The following is a 21,198-nucleotide window of genomic DNA, read 5'->3' as shown; positions in this document are numbered from 1 at the left end:
GTGGTAGTACCCACAAGTGGTACATAAATAAACTCAATCATTGTGCATTCAACGGTGCTTAGATTCCTAAATATAAGAAATTTATTATAATTTAGACTTAACTAAAAAACGTAGAAAATGACTTGGGGCTAAAAAAACCCCAACCTAAATTAGAAGGCCCAATCGGGCAGCCCCAAAGAGAAGAGGCACAACTCAAGGCCCAGCAAGACAGGGTTAATCCAAGCCTAGGCCACCACTCCACCATGCATGTAGCCGCCTGTGCAACGCCGCCCACTAAATCAGCCTCGCCACGAGCCAACACTGCCTCAAGCCCCATGAGCTGCACCGTAGCCTAGAAGCTCCAAGATCCACACCATCGCTAGATCTGGAACGTGCCGTCTTGCATAGGAACCACCACAAAAGCCCAGAAAACCTCCCAAACCTATCATCAAACCAGCCAGCCAAACCACAAGCCAAACATCTTCTCTCCTGACCTCAGCCCAGGGCATTGAAGTTCTCGTCCAACAGCCGGCACAGTGACAACGCGACGATACCGGAGCCATCCGTGGCCGTCGCCGAACAGGGAACGGTTTGGTGTTTTTTCTCTCTCTCGGCGCTAGGACTAGAGAGACTTTAGAAATATTCTGATCAAGATTATAATAGATGAGATGTTTAGGAAAAAAAAAACCTAGATAGTTAGATAGTTTCATTGTATGAGTCTCATTTTCCATGACAAGAGTCAAGTATTTAACTAATCTCCATGATATTGGATGATTGAAATCAAATTTGAAACTCACTTTTTAACAATAAACCCATAAAGTATAATCTAGAATACATCAAAACCCTACAAGTGAAATATTCATTTCTTTTACTATGTACTTTAGAAAATTCTTATTAACATAACTGATTAACAATGGGACTGAGTCACTGATACCAATTATAGAATGAAAGTATGCCCATTGCAGATAGAGCAGTAATTTAAGATGTTTGTGATAAAATTATTGCATCAAAGTTGTAGTTTTGATAAATTAGCTTACATTAAACTAATATATGCAATCGTACCAATATGACATGAAGTCGTTGTAGTATAGTGGTAAGTATTCCCGCCTGTCACGCGGGTGACCCGGGTTCGATCCCCGGCAACGGCGTTTATTTTTGTTTTTAAATTTTTTTTTTTTGGTGTTTTGGCGAAACTTTCACGTATGTTGCTTCCTCAACCCCTTTCCTTGCCTGGAAAGCCACGTTACCCAGATAAAACACGCTACTCTCGATTCCAAGTTCAAGCTTCTAAGTCACTCTTCTCGATCTCATCGTCCCTCAAAACCAAAAACAATGTTCTATTTCCTAAAACCAAACAAAAATGCTCTCTCTTTTTTCATGTCCATCTCCACCAAAAACACCACCAAACCAAAGTCGGAAATGTCTGAAGTGTCACGCCGGACAATAGCCACAACTCGCATTCACATAATGGCCCTAGACGGTATAGTCAATGTGAACTCACTTTTCTCATTTGCTCTCTTCATAGGCCTCACTTGGTACCCTGCCATCGACACCAACTCCATGCTCCTCGGCTCCAACACGGCCTGCGCTGCCGGTACCGATACAGCGGAGGGACTCATCTCATTCCACGTGTACTCTTTCAGCTGCTTTCTCTTCTCCAGCCTCATTGCCTTGGCTCTCAAGCAAGCCATCAAGATAAGCCAAAGTGGTTCTAGTAGTGGAAATGGTGGCTCGGATTCCGAGTTGCTTGGTGCCTACATGGGCCATGTTAACCAGGTGGGTTTGCGGGTCGGTACGCTGGTCTCGGCATTCGGGTCGGTTTTCGGATGCGGGTTCTTAATGATGGCCTTGGTGGACTTGGTTCAGATCAAATTGGGGAGGTTGAGTTGTGGGGATTTGTATACTTTCGCTGCCATTGGTCCTTTGGTGACTTTGGTTCCTTCGGCTCTTGTGATCTATGTTTTTCTTGTGCTTCATGCCTTTACTCGTTGAGGTATCGATGAACCTTATCCAACCTCTATCAGTTAATGGATCCATTAAGCTTTGGTTCATTGCTAAAAAATCAGGAAATGGACAAATGTTCAAGCTTAATATATGAATAATGTAATTTTGTATCCTGGGAATATCAAGATATAGGTAGCATAGCTTAAGAACAAAGTAATGTCATTTTTGGTCATCTGATAAATCTATAGATAGTGGTCTTGGGTTGCAAAACTGTAATCAAGAGAGCACATCTAGGCATGATTCCACGGTCTGGTTTACATTTCGACCATATAACTATCAGATAATTAATTTCCAATCGGAATGCTCATAGGTTCTAGATCCTCGAGTCAAGTTAAATTATTTAGTCAACGGAAGTAGCTTCTCGAGCAAGGTTTGGTTTGTCTTCATAAACAATTTATTGAGATTGCCAACTTATAGGATCTGCTTGTCTTATACTTGTTGAATCCTATGTTCAGATGCCATCTTAACAGTCTCTTCTTAATATTGCAACTAAGGTTGAGTTTCTCCACTTCGTTTCTATCTTAGATCTCCTTCTTCAATGGCAAAGGAGCCAGTTGCTGGATTTAGCTTCCGCCGTCTTTGCTCCATTGTCTCGGTGCTGTGTGCATGGTCCTCCATCTCATTCATTTACTGGTGCCATCGTTATGGTCCCTGCTATTCTCTGTACCAAAAAATGGAGCAGAAGCAAAGCCAGATCAGTGAACTTCTTTCATTCCCTTCTGCCTGGAATCAGCTCGCTTTTTCCTCAAATCCGCCCCCAAAACTCCTCAAAATTGCTCTATTCGTCAAGAAATGGCCCCATAGATCTCAAGCAGGTGGGCTTGAACGCCATGCTTTGACCCTCCACCTTGCACTTGCCAAAAGAGGTCATGAACTTCACATCTTCACCACTTCTCCTTCAAATTCCTCCTTCCCAAGGTACCCATTGAACAATTTATGCTTTCACCTCTCAAAACCAACAGCTTCTGGGTATCTGGACCAAGCTCTAGTTTGGAAGCTATTTCAAACTCAAAACTCAACTGGAAGACCTTTTGATGTGATACACACAGAAAGTGTCGGTCTCTTGCATACTCGATCACGCAATCAGACAAATCTAGCTGTTACTTGGCATGGGATTGCATATGAAACTATCCATTCTGACATCATACAAGAACTTCTTCGGAGCCCTGAAGAACCACAGGGGTATGCATTGGCTGAAAGAGTTACCAAGGTTGTAGAAGAGGTGAGGTTCTTCCCCAGTTACGCTCACCATGTTGCTACCAGTGACCATGTGGGCGATGTACTTAAGAGGATTTACATGATCCCAGATGAACGTGTACATGTTATTCTTAATGGTGTTGATGAGGAGGTTTTCAAGCCAGACATTGTCAAAGGGAAGGATTTCAAGAAAAAGTTTGGGGTGCCTGAATCCAAGACGTTGGTTTTAGGAATGGCTGGGAGGTTGGTGAAGGATAAAGGACATCCGCTGATGTTTGAGGCTTTGAAACAAATGCTCAGTGAAAATGAAGCATTCAGGCAGAGTGTTGTCGTTCTAGTTGCTGGCAATGGTCCTTGGGGAGCTAGGTACAGAGATCTTGGATCTAATGTACTTGTTTTAGGGCCACTAGAACAAGCTCAGCTTGCTGACTTCTACAATGCAATAGATATATTCGTGAACCCAACCCTTCGTGCTCAGGGATTGGATCATACTTTGTTGGAAGCAATGCTGTCTGGTAAGCCAGTAATGGCAACAAGACTTGCAAGCATTACAGGCTCTGTGGTTGTTGGAAGAGAAGTCGGTTATACATTTTCGCCGACAATAGCTTCATTAAAGAAGACCCTCTATAGAGTTTGGGATGATGGCAGAGGAGATCTAAAGCAGAAAGGTCAGGCAGCAAAGCAAAGAGGCTTGCAATTGTTCACTGCTACCAAAATGGCAGCTGCTTATGAAAGGCTATTCCTTTGTTTATCCAATGATGAAAAAAATGGGGAAAATTTCTGTCAATATCAAACTCCATTACACTAATTTAGGGGTCATTCAGAGCTATCGTTTTTGATTCACCAGCAACTTCTAATCTAATGAGGATGTATATACTATTCAAGAGTAGCATTACGTTCCAAAACACCATGTATCACTATTCACTAATGCCTTCATAATGACAAAACACATTGCATAAGAAACCATAGTCACTTCAAGCAACTACTTTATTTGCTGATAATAGAAGAGCAAGAGGTTCATATCATTAGCCTGTCGGCCATTACAGGCGTTAATTTAAAAGCACAAACATCTTTCAAACAACAGATAGAAACTTAGTCCAGTGCAGAGTAGTAACAAACTCTGTGAAACAGTTGACCTTACCAACATAAAAGTTTCGCACTTCTTGACTAAGAGGCATCTCTTTGCAACCTCCTGTTGACATCAGCAACTTATTTCTAGTACATATTCACCATACTTAAAAACCAAGGCCTCATGAATTCCTGCAAAGGAGTACATACACCAGCTACTTATCTTGCATATAGTCCAAGTATTTACCAGGTTTAATTAATTAAAAAAAAAACTGAGTACATTAAAAAGAGGGAAACTAAGAGACACGATGCAAAAAGACATTTGGAATTACAGGATATGTGAAGATAATAAGGAAGATGCATCTGAAGAAATGGATCTGAAAGTTAATATACCTTGAAAATAGATGAAGAGTTCATGGCCAGGTAAGGCAAGGTCCTAATAATAGAGCGAACCTGCAAACACACGCCAGAAGTTCAGCAATTTATCTACTCTACAACATAGCTGTAAATTGTAACCAGTACAAGTTTCGTCTGTTATATGAATACCTTGCCACCAATTTCCTCGGGCGGCACTGTTCGCATTGCTTCCATTTGGATCATCTTCTCCACCCTTTTCCTTGAACTAAATCAATCACAAAGTAATGAGCACAATTAGTTTTACACATCCAATTGTTGGTTAACCATGCTGACACTATTAGATCACAGTACTGTATATATATTGATGATCACTCATCAAGACTCACTATAGGGTAGGATCCAGAGGCATGAGGGGTACTTGGGGACTGAGAATAGACCTCTTGCCCACCATAGTAAAGAGATGAACTTAGGTGACATGGTTCTGCTCTTTCTCCCTGAAGAACTGAACTGCTGTCCTTGTTGGGTAAGCTATAGCGTGCATCTTCGCTACTTATAGCTATATTGTTTAAGAGAAATACAAAGGTCGAGAAAATAAGCTTTAAAACATAGTACAATATCCAACATCAAGAGTTTCAAGAGAATTACAATACAAGCAGATGATCATGGGGCATAAAATGGTACAGTTATAAGAACTTTAACCCCTCAGCCCTCACAAATTAGTAAGATTGCTGATCAAACAACCAAGTTTTCTTCTCAATTAGGAGTAAAACAGGAAGTTAAATTAAGCATTAACGATCCGGATTATATGAAAAGCCAAAGTTGTTGGTTATTAAAGTAAAGTTTAAGATATGGTTGGATATCAACACTAGGATGGATCAATAATAGTACAAACCTTGATTACCTTGCTTGGTGCTCCATGCTTGATTTCCCAAGGACTGTTTCTGCCAATATTCAGTCAGCTCAGAGCTTGAAGAGTTTCTCCCTACCACCTAAAATCAGATGGAGAGATTCATAAATCCAACAAACAGTTATTCAGGGTGTCTTAGTGACCAAGACATTTCATTGGACATAATCCTCACACTAGTCAGCAATATAGAACACTTCACTACAATTCCAAGCAACATATGCAAACCTAGTCACTTGCCAAAAAAAAAGAAAAGAAAAAAAGAATCTAGTTCATCACCTATCTTTGATTTACTTAAACAAATCTTTTTTCCACCTTTGTTGTATTTCTGAAACAGAATGTGCTTTTCCACAAATGGGTTTATATTAAAAATTTGCAACTACAAGCATAGGTTCCTTTAATCCCAACAAAAACCAAAATTCAGCTTTTCCAAAGATTTGTGCTTTTATTTTGAGTCATTGAGTGATTCCAACTTCCCAGCAGAAGCTACTTGAGCAGAACAAGAATACTTACAAATTTGACTGCAGTGGAAGAATATATATATACCTGTGATGGTGGTGAGAAAATCGAAGCAAAAATCCCAGTTGAAGACTTGGGTGGTGACTCCTTGAACCCAAAAAGTTCAGCAGTCAATGAGGAAGACGAATTTCCTTGCTTCTTCACACTCTCCATCTCTTTTCCCGCGGCAAACAGAAAAGCTTATCAAAACAAAAACAGCTCCCAGTCCCAAGAAAAACCCAAATGATGAAAAAGGTGGCAAGTTTTGTAGAAGAAGAAACTTAGAAGACAGGAGCCTCTGAAATCGAATCTATATATTGCTACTTCTTCCTCTGCTTCTTCTACAAAAGACGGCACTGCTTAGTGCCGCCCATGTGCCTTCTTCATCACCAATAAAGGGTCCTTTTGCTATTCTTATGCAAGCCAGATTTTGATATCCTCGAATTCTATTCGCTCTCAGATTTTGATACACATAAAAATGTGTTACCTTTCTCACGCAAAGCAAAGTGGATAAGTGCCACGTGGGCACCATCTGTCCTCCAAAGTGTACAAATGATCCAATTCGATGCCACGTAATCCTAAACCGATAATTGTAGCACCTCGAATCATTTGCTTACGTTTTTTTTTGTGTGTTGATTATTGTGTTCATAATCGAAGAGCATCTTCACTGCCCTAGCTAACAACCATTTTCGAATCATCGCATATTTTCTGTATTGATTTTGTGCTTATAGATGTGGCTTTTCCCTAGCTCTCAAGTCAGGCCTCCATACATGACTATTTCTTTCCCTAGCCAGTGGCCATTTGGGACTGATTTATCTTTGAATATGAGTTTATAGCTTTTCAGGAGGGAATGAATATGCTTGTGATCCTACCAAAGAGGGATAATTGGATAAGGTTTGCATTGTCGGATATGCTCCAAGTGGTGCTTGGTCCAACATTCTCTTCCTGTTAATATCAAGGTACTTACTATTCACAAGTAAACCCACCAGGCTTAGGGAAAAATGATATTCCAAAAGCATGACGTGTCAATATGTTCATGAAAAGCTAGTGACATTGTGTGGAACTTCTGATTTTGGCGGACATATGAGTTTGATTTTGAAGTGAGCCTTTGTTGGATTAAGTGGAATGCTTACGACAAAAGTGGTACAATTCTTGGTTTCAGTAGGTTTGATGATTCATTGATTTGAAGCTTGATGTTGCCGCTATACGTGGTTTGGATTTGTTCAGCAAATTGTTCTCTTCCTTTCGGCCTTTACCACTCACTATTATCCAATGACTATTCTCTACAAGCCAAACCTCAGTCCCATCATACCATACTAACCAAGAGATTTCATTTATGGATAGCACATTTGGTATCTGAGTCCCAAACGAACCGCCATGGCTGTCCAATGTACTAATTTCAGATGTATCCGTCTCCATTGCTTAATATAAAGAAATCTATTCTCCTAAAAAAAGAAGATAAAACTGAAGAGGAGTGGTTATTATTCCCTTGCCTGGAATGCAACTGAAAAGAGTGGTTATTGATTCCTGCCTCATTTAGTTTTACATTGCAAAAGAATCAAAGGGCATGTGGAGTGCATGTGGGTCTCACATAACATCATGAATCTCATTCGTAATTCTTCAGAATCAAATTCCAAAAGAGGGAAATTGGAGAATGAAAATCACTCCACCAGATAAGATATCTTTTACTTTAACCAAATGGCATGCACTTATTCCAGTCATTTGGGCATCCAAACCACATGGTCTCACAGTTTCCAGTACTAGCTAAATTTTGATGTACCCCTGTAAAAGGAACAGTGTGCTTTGCCACCGGAAATCCCTCCTGAGCTTGGAGATTGCCAGTGACAAGATACATGGGATATAGAAACCAATATCCATCAAAACTATCCCATCAGTTAATGTACAAGCTCATCTACATGAAGAAGAGAAGTTTACCTGGTGCACAAGCCTAAAAGAACATTTTACAGCAGATCACAAGTTTATGTTCTGGGAACTCAAAACCTCAGAGCTCTAAAGAAGAATAGCAATACTGCATGTCATTACGTGGGATACCCATCCTCCTAGTGGTTCTGGCATGCAATCCTAAATCCTATAGCTGGATGAGATATGATGATGTCCTCCAATAAAATGAGAATAAAGTTGAAGACCTAAAACCAAATAAAACTCAGTTAGGATTATGAAAGTATGGGAATCAATACGATATGCACACCTAGAGTAGAGAAGTGCATGCTGAAGTCTAGAATAGATATAACTAGTTGTAGAGCACAGATTGTGAACCTCAACAGGAGCCAAAAATCTCTTGCGGAGGGTCATACACATGTTGTTCAGGAAAGAGCTCCTCAAAGTCTTGCTTGACTCTGTTTCTCAAAAGGGGATGCGGCAAAAGTCCCTTTAACAAAATCCGGAATGGTAGCTCCTCTGGTGGATCTGGAGACTGTTTCATGTCCTCGTATATGTTCATTGCATCAGCAGGGGAACCAGAGCTCAAAAATCCCCTGATAACTTCTGTATATGTTTGTGAATCAGGAAACAGATCCTCCTTTTTCATGCACTCCCACAGCAGCATAACATCATCCATTTTCTTAGATTTTGCTAATGAAATGATCAAGTCCTTATAAAGATAGACATTAGGCTTGTACCAATCCTGCTTTCGAATCACCTTAAATACCTGAGAAGTCATTGAATTGCTTGTAAGCCAATTGATTAATAGAAGTTACAATAAATTAACCCATAACAGAATTGGCAGCTTCAACAGAAAACCAAGATAATGCAATCTAGAAGCAATTGCATTTCAAATAATAGATAAAATCCAATTTCTTTTCTGGTAGTCTCACAAACAAGTCCCCAGAGTGCAAACATACAGCATACCATTGCATCAAGGACAGAAAGTAATTCAAATGAAAACACCATCATGTACTGGAAGCGTTTGGCTTGACGTTGAGCGCCGTGAAAGAATCAATAAACCAAAATCTAAACACAAACTACTCTTCAGCCTCTCTTTCACATGGCAATACGGCATTCTCAAGTCATTGTTCATTTCCTTGTTTGAGAATGAGATTTCAACATTTAAATAATTAAATCTAAAGAGCCATCTTAAGTTCTTAACATCTATAACTACATATGAAAAAACAAGGCCCAATCGACTACTTGCCAACGATCAAATTGGCCACAGAAAGGTGCCAAAGGACTCACTCCAATCAAAATTTATCATATACCAACGAGCCTGCATTGCCAACAGGAATACCCAGCAGACCTAGTACTTATACCAGGTTCTTCTCAATCTGTTAAACACCATCTAAGCATATTGAAGATTCCAACAATGTACACTAAGGTCTGGCATTTCGTCAAACACATCAGCAGCCAAACCCACTAAACAATTTTTCACAAAGATATTATACTAGCAATGCCTAATCGTATTCACATAGCATAAATTACAAACCCAAGAATGAAGCTTTCGGCACAACCCAGAACAGCAAATGCAAAAAAGCCACTAAATTTAAGCATAGTTACATTTTTATAGTACCTTAATAGCCAAATGGACCTCTTCTTGGCGCTCAAGCTCAGTGAGAACAGCAATCATATCCATCTTCAGAAGCCTCAAAACATGGTTCTGTATAAACTTGCCAAGCCTCTCTTCGTCATCCTTAAACCGCTTCAAACCCGAAATCACATAAAGGGCCTCTTTGCCAATCAGCTTCTTACCCCTCCAAAGGGGACCTCTAGGCCTCCCATCATGGTATAGCCTAAACCCACAAACGGGTTTCCACGGTTCGATTTCTAGTCCTGGAGAACTGGGTGTTGGAGGAAATGGGTTCTCTCGGATTGGTGTTCGTTTTAGACCTTGAAGGAGTATTGAAGAGAAAGTTGGGAATTTTGATCTTGAAAATGCACGAATCGCCATAAGATGTATGAATTTAAAGGGGTTTGGCAAATGAGAAATTATATGTAGAACATAGACTGCGATAGTGGTGCAGTGGTTCTCCTCTTATTTGGGTCGAAAAACTCGAAACTGGGAGAGGGGTTTAGTCGTTTAGACTTCAGACTTGGGTTTTACAGTCGAAGACATCAATAGTGTTTTTTTTTTTTTTTTAAAAAAAATTTTTGATGACATTTTTTTCTTTTAAATTGCAACACCGTAAAATTTAATGGGGCTGTGACTAGATGAAAGAAACCACTGGTAGAATTAATTCATTAAACTAAATGTTGATGCGCCATTTCATTTTGCTTATGCTAGTAAGGCTGGTCTAGAAGGAGTGTTCAGGGATTCTGAGGGGAGTTTTATTGGTGGATTTTTACATAGCCAAGAGAATGTGTCTTTTGCTAAACATGTTGAACTCCTTGCATGTTTTCATGGGGTTCAACTAGCCAGGGCAAAAGGCTTCTTACCGATTCGGATTGAAACTGATTGTTTGGAGTTGGTTCATGTTGTTTCTAATAGTGCTGCAGATTATTCTAATTTAGGTTTTCTTGTGGAGGACCTATAACAAAGTTTGGTTTTTGCCTCCAATGTTTCTCTATCTCATGTTAGACGATCTACCAATCAGGCTGCTCGTATACTTGCACAATTAGCTAGAAATATAGATAGTCAGTCTTTATTTTTAACAAAAGCTCATCTGGATATGGTGGACGCTATTCAGTTTAATTGTATTGACGTTTAAGTATCTATGAATTTAATTAATTCTCCTAAAAATTAAAAAAAAATTAAAAAATACCTCGAGAGTGAAAGTGAGACCCCCTTATATAGTTGTTGAGGATGGCTAGGGTCTAGGCCAATTTTCAAACCGACTCAACCTGAAGGCATTGCACCCGTCTACGTGTACGAACGCGCACTCTCCCCCTTGTGGAGTCGTTATCCTTCCTATGTGGGGTCGTCTATAGCCACCGCACGAGCAGGGGCCAGTATGCTCGATCGTGGGCCCGTCAACACGAGTTTTGTGTATTTAATATACAATCGCCACCCTTTGGTATGTGTCGCTTTGATACAGAGACATTTTGCCCGAGTTTCATGTTTTTACTGAAAGTGTTACTCATTATAAAGCTCATGTTAAGTGTTAGTTTTTTTTAAGTACTATTACGGGCTAAGTCTGGTTAACTAGTAGGCCAGCGTTAGACTGTTTCCATCATATATAAACGTATTCCGTACTTGTTTGCAAACAATGTAAGCCAAGAATAGAATGTGTCACCTCAATCTGGTATCCAGAATTCATGTAGTTAGAACCACTTGTGTCTTGCCATAGCACCGGGATTTTGTCCCAGGTGTATATTTCTTAATTGGTGTTTCACAAGTTTGTAATGAGATGTTAGAGTAAAAGGCAATTAAGATTCTCAAGTCATGGAAGCTTCTTTGTGAGGAAAAGCCCCCAACCATTATTACCAAATAATCCTCCTCCTCAGTGCCAACCTGAATAACTTTGCTAGCAATAGATAACATCTCATCATCTGGCTCTGGGCAATTGCTATGGCCATGTGAGTAGGTTTTCCTCACTGGGTTTTCCACCCTTCACCCATAACCACAAGTGTGCACTGCACACCACGTGTTCGACGAAATTCCTCTGTGAATTATCTCTGCCCTGCTGCTGGTGGAAGTAGGTAGGAGATAATGGATTGCATGGTCTTTGGTATGATTCCCATTTTGTGCCCGCAGAATTTTGCAAGGAATGATAGGGTGGCTTTCATGGTGCGTCCTAGTAGTACAAGGAGAAGAAGCCTGCCCAAGAACCTTCGCTATCCGCGGCAAGCAAAGCTTCCTCCTGATCTCGGAGTCAACCAATTCTTGAACAAGACAAGCAATGATGCCAGTGAGCCAGAGTTCCCTGAAGAAGAAGAAAAGTATACTGAAGATGGCGACATTGTTTGGGAATCGGATGAAATTGAAGCTATTCAGTCACTTTTCCAAGGGAGAATACCCCAAAAGCCGGGGAGTTTGAATAGGCAGAGGCCTCTACCACTCCCACTTCCTTACAAGGTTCGACCTTCCAGACTTCCATCACCCAAGAAAAACGCTGTTAAGATTGGACCAATGTCTAAGCAAGTGTACAAGAACCCCAATGCCCTTGTTGGTTTGGCAAGGGAAATTAGAAGCCTTGCAGCGGATAAAGATGTGGGCATAGTTCTCAACAAGAGGGTTCACTTTCTGCGAAAAGGGTCTCTCTCCATGACAATTCGGGAATTGGGTCACATGGGGCTTCCTGAGAGGGCTCTGCAGACCTTCTGTTGGGCTCAGAAACAGCCTCAGCTGTACCCTGATGACCGGATTTTGAGTTCGACAGTTGAGGTCCTGGCAAGGAACCATGAGCTGAAACTGCCATTTAATTTGGACAAGTTCACTAGTTCTGCGAGTCGTGGTGTGATTGAGGCAATGGTGAGAGGTTTCATTAAAGGAGGAAGCTTGCACCTAGCTTGGAAGCTAGTATCGGTAGCCAAGGATAATCAAAGGAAGCTGGATCCCAGCTTGTATGCCAAGCTAATAGTAGAGTTTGGGAAAAATCCTGATAAACATATGGTTGTAATGACCTTACTGGAGGAGCTTGGAGAAAGAGAAGACTTGAGTTTAAGCCAACAGGACTGTACTGCTATTATGAAAGTATGCATTAGGCTTGGAAAATTTGAAGTGGTCGAGAGTGTTTATGATTGGTTTAGACAATCTGGACACGATCCAACTGTCGTTATTTACACAACTTTGATTCACAGCCGCTACTCTGAGAAGAGATACAGGGAGGCCTTGGCTGTGGTTTGGGAAATGGAGGCTTCAAATTGTCTCTTTGACTTTCCAGCTTATCGAGTTGTAATAAAACTTTTTGTTGCTCTGAATGATCTTGCAAGGGCAGCAAGATATTTTTCAAAACTTAAAGAAGCAGGTTTTACACCAACATATGACGTATACCGGGATTTGATCAGAATTTACATGGTTTCTGGGCGGCTAGCCAAGTGTAGAGAGATTTGCAAGGAGGTAGAGATGGGAGGACTGAAGTTGGATCAAGAAACAATGTCTCATTTGTTGCAATTAGAAAGAGAGAAAAGGTTTGGTATTTAAAAAGTCCACTTTTCTGTCGTAACTTGTATTACTAATTACTCATTACTTAATGTTGGATGATATGATTCCAATATTGGATGGATTCCATCAGCTTACTGACTTCATCATGGTGTGCTACTGATTTAGATATTGTATGTGTAACCAAAATTCACTGAAACAGTGAAACTTCTAATATAACCAAACCAAATATATGCTGTGAAGCTCTCGAATTCAGTCTACAAAAGAGAGATTATTTCATTATGGTTGTAAAAACAGTATAAGTTGACGAGAGGCCACCTTAACCCCAATGATTGTAACTAACCATAGCTATTAATGAAAGTTTATCATTCTGATAAAAAAAAGAAGTATATGTTGAGATACAACAGTACTCTCAGTACTGCAGAAATGAAGTTATGGTTAGGCTATTTCAGTACGCACCACAACTGGACTCCTAACGTTATGAATACCATCAGACCAAACCAGTGACGAAGAAATTAGTGATCCACCTATCAAACCTTTTCCAACAACAGCCACATCAAAGCTCTTCTCCTCATTCAAGGACTTGAAGGATAGAAATTCAGGCACAACTTTGATATCCACGTCTTTGGAACTTTGGAAGATGGTGGCATTGTAAGTAGAGTTTGCAAGGCCAACATTTTTAACTGTTCTATGAAAGTTAATCGTAAAAGGTTTCTTCGGTGTAATGTTTGCTGCAGCCATTGAAGGGTAGTTAAGATCCTTTGGTGATCCTTTGTCAGAGCCTGTAGGGCAAGTGCTGTTATCTCCTGATATCAGTCTCACTTTGGCTTCATCATAGACCATGCAAAGTAGGTTTATGAAATCTTCTTTAGAAGTTTCATAAACAAGCCCCGGATCTATAGCTTTTACAGGATTGACATGTCCAGATCCATAAGCAAACTCAGCAGGTGCATTGTTGGTATTATTCATTGGCCAAGCTGCAGGCATGAGAAAGATTTGGACATATGGGACAGTTAAAATTCAAAATGAGTGTATTTCACTCGAGAAACTATTGTAAAAAGTACTGTTATATGACAATACCAGTAGTCATAAGAGATGATTTTATAGCTGATGGAGACCAATTGGGATGGAATGATTTAACATACGCAGCAACAGCAGCAGCATGAGGGCAAGACATGGAGGTTCCAGATAATATATGGTACTTTACATGCCTCTTGTCTTTGGGGCTCTCTGAAATTGAGGCAACAGTCGAATATGCAGCCAAAATGTCTACACCAGGCGCAGTTATATCTGGCTGAATCACATTAAAGCATGAAGTAAGAAATATTGTTATTATCATGCATATATATGAAGAATAAGGATCAACCTTTATAATGTCAGGTGTAATTGGATTCGGTCCACGTGAAGAGAAGGAAGCGACAATTGGTGCAGCCGGGTCATTTATGACTTCACTTCTTAATATGTTTGCTCGAGGATCTCTACGAACAAGAGGCACAGTCAATCATTATAGGAAAACATCATGAGACAATCAGATTATGATCAAGTATCCAAATGAATCCTTACCTAGTGGAGTTCATGTAAAACTTGACTGCATTATAGTTTTCATAGCTTAAAGCTATTGCAGGTAATGAGACAACATTAGAAAAATCACCAGTTCCGTCATTATTTAAAATAGAACCTAGTGCACCAGCTTTATGAGCCACAAAATCTGCTTCAGCGAATGCATCACACAGCACAATCTTTCCCTTAACTGCATCACTGTCAAGGCAATCTTCATCACATAACCTGAGGTGCAAGAAATCAGTACTTTAGCGTATTATTATTTCCTTTACATTATTGTTAACATATAAATTGACTTGGGGTGGAAGCATCACCCAGCTTGGGAGTCCGAGCATTCATGACGTGAAGCATCTTTTCCATATATCAGAGGAAAACTTGATCCATTTAATGTGAAAGTGTTCACTGAAGTCCCCTGTGTGTATGCAAAGACAATTAGCAATTTCAACAGAAAATTAATCTAAAATAAGTATGCTGTGAAAGTCAGAGACACGTACGACTAGTATGCTTCCATTTCCAAGAACAACCTTGTCAATGATCCGACGATCAATGCTACTTGCTGCAACTGTAAGTGTCCAAGGTGCTGCACTTGACACAGTATCGCCGGCAGGACCTTCATTGCCAGCAGAGTTGGAGGTTAGTATCCCTTTTGCCATGGCATGAAAAGAACCAATTGCAATAGGATCCTTGTAAAATTCAGATCGAAGATCTGTTCCGATGGAAAGTGTAATGATGTCAACTCCATCAGCAATGGCATCATCGAAAGCAGCCAACACATCGTGTCCGCTACAGAACGAATCCAAATCACATACTTGATATGTTGCAATTCTTGCAGAGGGAACTCCTCCTCTTGCAGTACCTTGTGCTAGTCCGTAAAAGCTAACACCCTGCACAACATTCCCTGCTGCTGTTGAAGCAGTGTGGCTTCCATGACCAACTTCATCTCTTGCAGACTGCAGTGATGAGTAATACCGAGCTCCAATGAGTTTGCTGCAAAATTTACAGTCCATATTGTTGATAATCTCCTTTTAGTGATTATTTACACCAGCAATATGTAGTGATGAAAGTTATTTACATACTTGTTGCAAGTGAAATTCTTGCCTCCATTGCAAGCACCTTTCCACTTTTTAGGAGCCAGACCAAAGCCTTTGTCTTGAAAGCTCTCTGATTCAGGCCAAATTCCACTATCAATAACACCAATAATTACATCACTTTCGATAGTAGCATTTCGGTTGATACACTCATGGAATCCCATAAAATCCCAAGATCTTGTTGTTTGGAGTTTGAATTTTGTGCTCTGGAAGATGGAGACTACTTCCTTCATGTCTGCATTGTACAGTTTGTAAACATGATAAATATTCATATGTACCAAACCATATTGCTCCTTTAGTTATAATCGTAAATGTCTAGGAGCACTCACTAGCAAGTTTTTCTCTTTCCTGGTCAGTCAGATTGGCAGCAAATCCATTGAAACTCCTTTTGTAGCTTCTGATCAGGTAATTTTTGAGAGAACCTCTGCAGAGAACGACAGAAACAAGATAACACCTAAAAAATCTTTTGACTCGGAACTCTGAAGGACAAAAAAGGGTAACCTTAAATATTCAGATCATCAGATGTAGAAACTATGTACCTTCCCTGGACAACTTTCTGTAATATACCAAGGTGGTGAGACGATGGTGAGTACACCGTATTAGGAAGTGACCCTAAGTATACAATGTGAACCTGCAACATCAAACGGCATTATCTACATGTTATTTTAGGATTGGATGACAAAGTCAAGTCACAAGTCTGCAACCAATAAAGATGAACTCCTACCTTCCTATCTTCATCATTGGCTTTGCACAATAAGCTCAAACTGAGTATGAGAATGGGGAAAGCATAAGAAAGAAAAAAATCTCCATGCTTGGCCATTGTTGAATGCTCAGAAAAATAAAATAGGCAAAGACAACTTTATACTGGGACTATGACACAAAATCTAACATCTGCAAAGCATCAGATTATGTATCCATTCTTTTTAATTTTCATTTATGAAATTAAATATAGCTATATATTAGGCTCATAACTATAATTCAGAGTATCCATATGATATGATGAGCCTTCCATATATGTAGTAATTATTTATGAGACCTTCTTGGGATCAGTTGGCAACTTGGGAGTACTTTTGTCCCTAATGTATAACTTTTGACCTTGTAAAAGCCTGGTTCAAAAGCTAGTAAACTCACTCCCATGAAAAAAATATAAATCATCCCACCAGAAAGAGATTATTTAAGGACAATATTACATATAGCTAGAGGTAAGTATAGAGGCAACACCATTATAACAATTTTTAAAAGCAAAACACCTATAGGAGTGTGTAAGAACATGTTTTGAGATTTAGAGTTGCACTAACCACTTCTAACTGTTTCATGTAGTATATGCTCAAATATTTGCTTTCTCTTTGATTATTTCCAACTATAGATACTTCTCAAGCAAATCATATCGCTAGAGTGACAAAAGTTAACGGCACTTACTTGTTGCAAGTGAAATTGAAGCCGCCCATACAAGCACCTTTCCACTTCTTAGGAGGAGGACCAAAAACTTCCTCATTGAAGCTTTCTGATTCAGGCCAAATTCCAGAGTCAATCACATCCACAATAATATCACTCTCAACATTGCCTCGTCTATCAATTTTCTCAGTGAAAACCATGAAGTCCCAAGATTTTCTTGTTTGAAGTTGTAATGCTGTGCTCGGGAAGACAGATACTACTTCCTTCATATCTGCAGTGGATCCCACAGTTTATAAATATGCTAAATTTTCAAGCAAGCATGTGTATTAATCCTTTCTAATGACAAAAGGAACTGTACGTCATGAAGCAGTCATTAGCAAGTTTCTCTCTTTCCTGATCTGTGAGCTTGGCAGCAAATCCATTAAAATTTCTTTGTAACTTCTTATCAGGAAATTTTCAGGAGAACTGCTTATGACCAAAAATATGCATGAAAAATAATACTAAAGGTTTAAATAGACTACCTGCTATGGACAACAGTCTGTAGCATACCATGGTGATGAGAAAATGGAGAGTACTCCTTATATGAAAGTGACCCCATGTACACAATATGGACCTGCATAATCATTGCATCACAGTCAAGTAGTAAAGTATGCCATGCAATAAGGCTTACAGGGTTCAAAATTGCATTTTCTTTACAATTTCATAAATGCAGCAAAATAGAGGAGGATGGTTTGCAGCAAAGTTGACTCTTACCTTTCCGTCTTCATAAAAGGCTTTACAGACTGAGCTCACAGTGAGTATTAGAATGAGGAAAGCACAAGAAAAAAAGAAGAGCTACATGCTTAGCCATCGTTGATTCTTCGATGGTCAAGTTATGGGGGTGAGTACTTTAAAGAGACAATTAAGGATAAGAGATTGGTATCGGCAACAAGGATTGGGAATTAAAGGTGATGTAGACATTTAAGTCCTTACAAGTTGTGTGAACTTAAGATAAGAGATTGAGATTTAGCATTAATTACGGACCATAACATTAGAATTTAGCAAACCACACATAAGCCCTTGACAAAAAATGAATTCACAAATACATCCTTACAAGTTGATTAGAGTTTATAAGGATAAAATTTTACACAGAAGGACAAGTTGTTATTTTGTTGTCATGTGTCAATATGACGTTTGCAATTCTAACCTTCATGCATGGATAACTAAATATTAATTATCTATACTTTTATTAAGAGAAGAGACTTTGTTAGCCAAAACTGAAGATTTTGACATATTTAACCCTGAAAGATTAAAAAACTTTGAGAATAAATTAAATTACAAGGATAAAAAAGACAATTATAAAATAGATTTTTATTAAGAAAATTAAAAAGAAATGATTCCACAACCCCACTTTTCTCTCTCACTATTCTCTCTGCAATAATTACCACTGAATCTATTCTTTCTGCAATAACTACCCACTTTTCTATTATTATTTTTTCAACAACGAATTTTTTTCCGTACACATGCAGAGCATGTGATTGCAGACTAGTACTATTATTAAGAGAAGAGGCTTTGTTAGCCAAAATTGAAAATTTTGATAGATTTAACCCTGGAAGATTAAAAAACTTTGAGAATAAATTAAATCACAAGGATAAATAGGACAATTATAAAATAGATTTTTATTAAAAAAATTAAAAAGAAATGATTTCACAACCCCCACTTTTCTCTCCTACTATTTTCTCACTGCAATAACTACCACTGAATCTATTTCTTCTGCAATAACTACCCACTTTTTTTTTTTTTTTTTACAACGAAAATTTTTCATACACATGTAGAGCATGTGATTGCAGACTAGTTTTCTTTAATTCAAACTCTTTTTTGTTCAAATCCTGCTACTACACTCATACTCGTCAAGTTCTGCTACTACACTTGTACTCGTGTTCTGTACTGCACTCGTCATCGTCTAATCCTGCTACTGCACTCGCTATACTCATACTTGTCCAGTTCTGCTACTGCACTCGTACTCGTCCAATTCTGCTACTGCACTCATCCTCCTCCAGTTCTGCTACTGCACACGAAATGTTTAGACTTTGAGCTCATGTAAAACCTCCACAAAGCCATAAACCAAAAGCAAACCAGAAAACTAGTATATAAGCACTGCAAATTGAACCTTCAATTCCACAAAGCCAAACACACCCCAACTAAACTCTGAAATTGACCAATTTATACACAATGATACATAAACTGCAAGCAAATCAAGCCATTGCTAAATGTATGCAACAAATTAAGAAACGACGCCATAAGAGCACCGCCATGAACCTGAAGAGCAGGAACGACATGCATAAAGTGCTACGCTTGGAGAAATTGCGGAGAATGGGCAAGGATTTGGATGGACTAGGTTCAGAAGCACTGTCTACGCTTTTGGAACAACAAACTAAAGGGTTATTACTGTTTAGAGCAAGAAAGTGGAACTGCTTGAGGGAAGTTGCAGAGATCTAGGTCGAGAGAAAAGCAGGCTTTGCACAAGAATGCGAGTATGCGTAGAAAGATCTGAGGAAGAGCACCGCCATGAGACCGCCGGAGACGCGACTATTCTGGCTGTATGCAACAAATCAAGCCATTTCGATGGCACCGAGGCGGGAGAGTATGGAAGACGTGACATCCTCCGGGAGCTCTAGCCAGTTCCGGTAAGTTCGAGTTCGGCGCTTGTAGGTTTGGTAGGAGGATTTGCCCATTGATGATGAGGCAAGGGTTTTGCTAACTCCAAATTGGGGATGATGTAAAATGGAGGGACTATAAGTTGAGGATTTTTTAGAAGAGAAAATAAAAGAGACGATTAGACTACCTTTTGACAATGGCATAGCAGTAATTTTAACAAAAAATTGTATTAGTTTGTAATTACGCACGAAATCTCAAATATTAGGTCTACTTCATTCTCCTTGGGCCTGAGCTTTGTGTTCTTATTTGTATAAATCTAATACAAGATGAATTTTCTGTTTTTTTTTTTAATAATTTTTTTTATTTGGTCAGTTACTTGTATGTAATTTGCTAATTAGAATTTTGTAAGAATACAAAGAGATAAAAAGTAACAGTCTAATGTTGAGAGATTCTTACATCAAGCAAACATACCACGTGGCGGTGGGGCAGCATAATCAAAATTCAGAAAATTTTAAATGTGTTCCGAAACTATCCTTACTTATTAAAATGAAATACCTAAAACACCCCTTGCATGTTCACTAATTGGCAGCCCTACCAACCACGTAGTACGTTTGTCATACTTAAGAATTCCTCATCTTATGTTTCCTTTGGGAGTAAAAGTTGTTTAAGGATATGAGAATTCAAGAGAGATATTAATGAGAGAATTGTGTGTTCTACTATTGATAATAGGAGCCCTATATATAAGGATTACAAAGTACATATTCTTATGATACAAGGAAAACTAATCCGAATATGACTAGGAATTCTAGAACCTTCTCTCATGTTACAATCAAAGAACTAATCCTAGTTAAACACTCCCCCTTGTGCCGCTCAAACTTGGTGGTGACACTTCAATCGTTGCCTCGTTAAAAACCTTGCTCGAGTGAAAAACCTTGTGGGACAAAAAACTACCTCAACGAGGAGAAAAAGAGTACAACACATCCTTCACTTTTCGAGATCGAACATATAGACATCATAGCTCCCCCTGATGTCGACATCTCCCCCTGATTGCTATGATCATGGGAGTTCGGATAACTTTCTCAAACCGATGCTCTTCACATGTTTCTCGAAGGTGGATTTAGGTAACGACTTAGTGAATAAGTCCGCTACATTATTCTCTGATCGTATTTAATTCACTTCAATCTTTAGAAGTGTATGTTGTTGCTGATAATAAAAGAACTTAGGCGATATATGCTTGGTGTTGTCGCCCTTGATTAAACCTAACTTCATTTGTTTAATACAAGCTGCATTATCCTCATAAATGCATGTAAGTTCATTTGTGGTAGACTTCAAACCACAAGTTCCTCGAATATGTCCAACTATGGACCTTAACCATATGCATTCATGCATATTCATTTAGAGCAATAATCTCTGTACGATTCGAGGAAGTAGCAATAAAGGTCTGTTTTGTAGACCTCTAAGATATCACAGTGCTTCCCATGGTAAAGACATAACCCATTTGGGAGCGACCTTTGTGAGGG

General features: G+C 39.2%; 5 protein-coding genes and 1 non-coding gene across 11 annotated transcripts; 3 read left to right on the top strand and 3 right to left on the bottom strand.

Annotated features, from left to right (window-relative positions):
* Positions 1–1,055: 1,055 nt before the first annotated feature.
* Positions 1,056–1,127, top strand: TRNAD-GUC. The gene has a single exon. It is a non-coding gene; the product is annotated as a tRNA-Asp (tRNA).
* A 532-nt stretch (positions 1,128–1,659) lies between these two features.
* On the top strand, positions 1,660–4,023 carry LOC112165496 (N-acetyl-alpha-D-glucosaminyl L-malate synthase). Of its 3 annotated transcripts, none has more exons than XM_024302040.2 (2): positions 1,660–1,972; positions 2,509–4,023. In XM_024302040.2, exons 1-2 carry the CDS (start codon positions 1,806–1,808, stop codon positions 3,986–3,988), a joined length of 1,647 nt encoding a protein of 548 aa, XP_024157808.1. In that variant the 5' UTR covers positions 1,660–1,805; the 3' UTR covers positions 3,989–4,023. The 3 variants fall into 3 exon arrangements, with proteins under 3 accessions (XP_024157808.1, XP_040362459.1, XP_040362460.1); XM_040506525.1 differs by having other exon boundaries at positions 1,836–1,972; positions 2,478–4,023; XM_040506526.1 differs by lacking the exon at positions 1,660–1,972 and adding an exon at positions 1,974–2,353.
* Positions 4,024–4,134: 111 nt separating this feature from the next.
* Positions 4,135–6,463, bottom strand: LOC112165497. 3 transcript variants are annotated; one of them, XM_040506527.1, is made up of 6 exons: positions 6,056–6,463; positions 5,498–5,594; positions 4,992–5,161; positions 4,795–4,870; positions 4,642–4,701; positions 4,135–4,463 (listed from the first exon to the last, which is right to left on the bottom strand). In XM_040506527.1, exons 1-5 carry the CDS (start codon positions 6,179–6,181, stop codon positions 4,685–4,687), a joined length of 486 nt encoding a protein of 161 aa, XP_040362461.1. In that variant the 5' UTR covers positions 6,182–6,463; the 3' UTR covers positions 4,135–4,463; positions 4,642–4,684. The 3 variants fall into 3 exon arrangements, with proteins under 3 accessions (XP_040362461.1, XP_024157809.1, XP_024157810.1); XM_024302041.2 differs by having other exon boundaries at positions 4,135–4,440; positions 6,056–6,462; XM_024302042.2 differs by having other exon boundaries at positions 4,135–4,440; positions 5,507–5,594; positions 6,056–6,462.
* Positions 6,464–7,864: 1,401 nt separating this feature from the next.
* On the bottom strand, positions 7,865–10,040 carry LOC112165777 (protein THYLAKOID ASSEMBLY 8-like, chloroplastic). The gene is made up of 3 exons (XM_024302422.2): positions 9,531–10,040; positions 8,285–8,675; positions 7,865–8,154 (listed from the first exon to the last, which is right to left on the bottom strand). Exons 1-2 carry the CDS (start codon positions 9,906–9,908, stop codon positions 8,286–8,288), a joined length of 768 nt encoding a protein of 255 aa, XP_024158190.1. The 5' UTR covers positions 9,909–10,040; the 3' UTR covers positions 7,865–8,154; position 8,285.
* Positions 10,041–11,133: 1,093 nt separating this feature from the next.
* LOC112165776 (pentatricopeptide repeat-containing protein At2g01860) lies at positions 11,134–13,219 on the top strand. Its single transcript, XM_024302421.2, has one exon. The coding sequence runs from the start codon at positions 11,607–11,609 to the stop codon at positions 13,038–13,040; it is 1,434 nt and encodes a 477-aa protein (XP_024158189.1). The 5' UTR covers positions 11,134–11,606; the 3' UTR covers positions 13,041–13,219.
* A 70-nt stretch (positions 13,220–13,289) lies between these two features.
* LOC112165775 (subtilisin-like protease SBT4.3) lies at positions 13,290–17,942 on the bottom strand. Of its 2 annotated transcripts, XM_024302420.2 has the most exons (13): positions 17,795–17,942; positions 17,563–17,654; positions 17,066–17,312; positions 16,371–16,410; positions 16,186–16,277; positions 15,976–16,070; positions 15,635–15,881; positions 15,053–15,545; positions 14,873–14,970; positions 14,562–14,783; positions 14,365–14,476; positions 14,079–14,292; positions 13,290–13,975 (listed from the first exon to the last, which is right to left on the bottom strand). In XM_024302420.2, the coding sequence occupies exons 1-13, from the start codon at positions 17,806–17,808 to the stop codon at positions 13,437–13,439; spliced, it is 2,505 nt and encodes an 834-aa protein (XP_024158188.1). In that variant the 5' UTR covers positions 17,809–17,942; the 3' UTR covers positions 13,290–13,436. The 2 variants fall into 2 exon arrangements, with proteins under 2 accessions (XP_024158188.1, XP_040362391.1); XM_040506457.1 differs by lacking the exons at positions 15,635–15,881; positions 15,976–16,070; positions 16,186–16,277; positions 16,371–16,410.
* Between the last annotated feature and the right edge of the window lie 3,256 nt (positions 17,943–21,198).

Source organism: Rosa chinensis, chromosome 5 (genome assembly GCF_002994745.2).
Source record: "Rosa chinensis cultivar Old Blush chromosome 5, RchiOBHm-V2, whole genome shotgun sequence".
NCBI classification, from domain to species: domain Eukaryota; kingdom Viridiplantae; phylum Streptophyta; class Magnoliopsida; order Rosales; family Rosaceae; genus Rosa; species Rosa chinensis.
The sequence above is the reverse complement of the archived record's forward strand: the minus strand, read 5'-3'. Positions and strand labels throughout refer to the sequence as shown.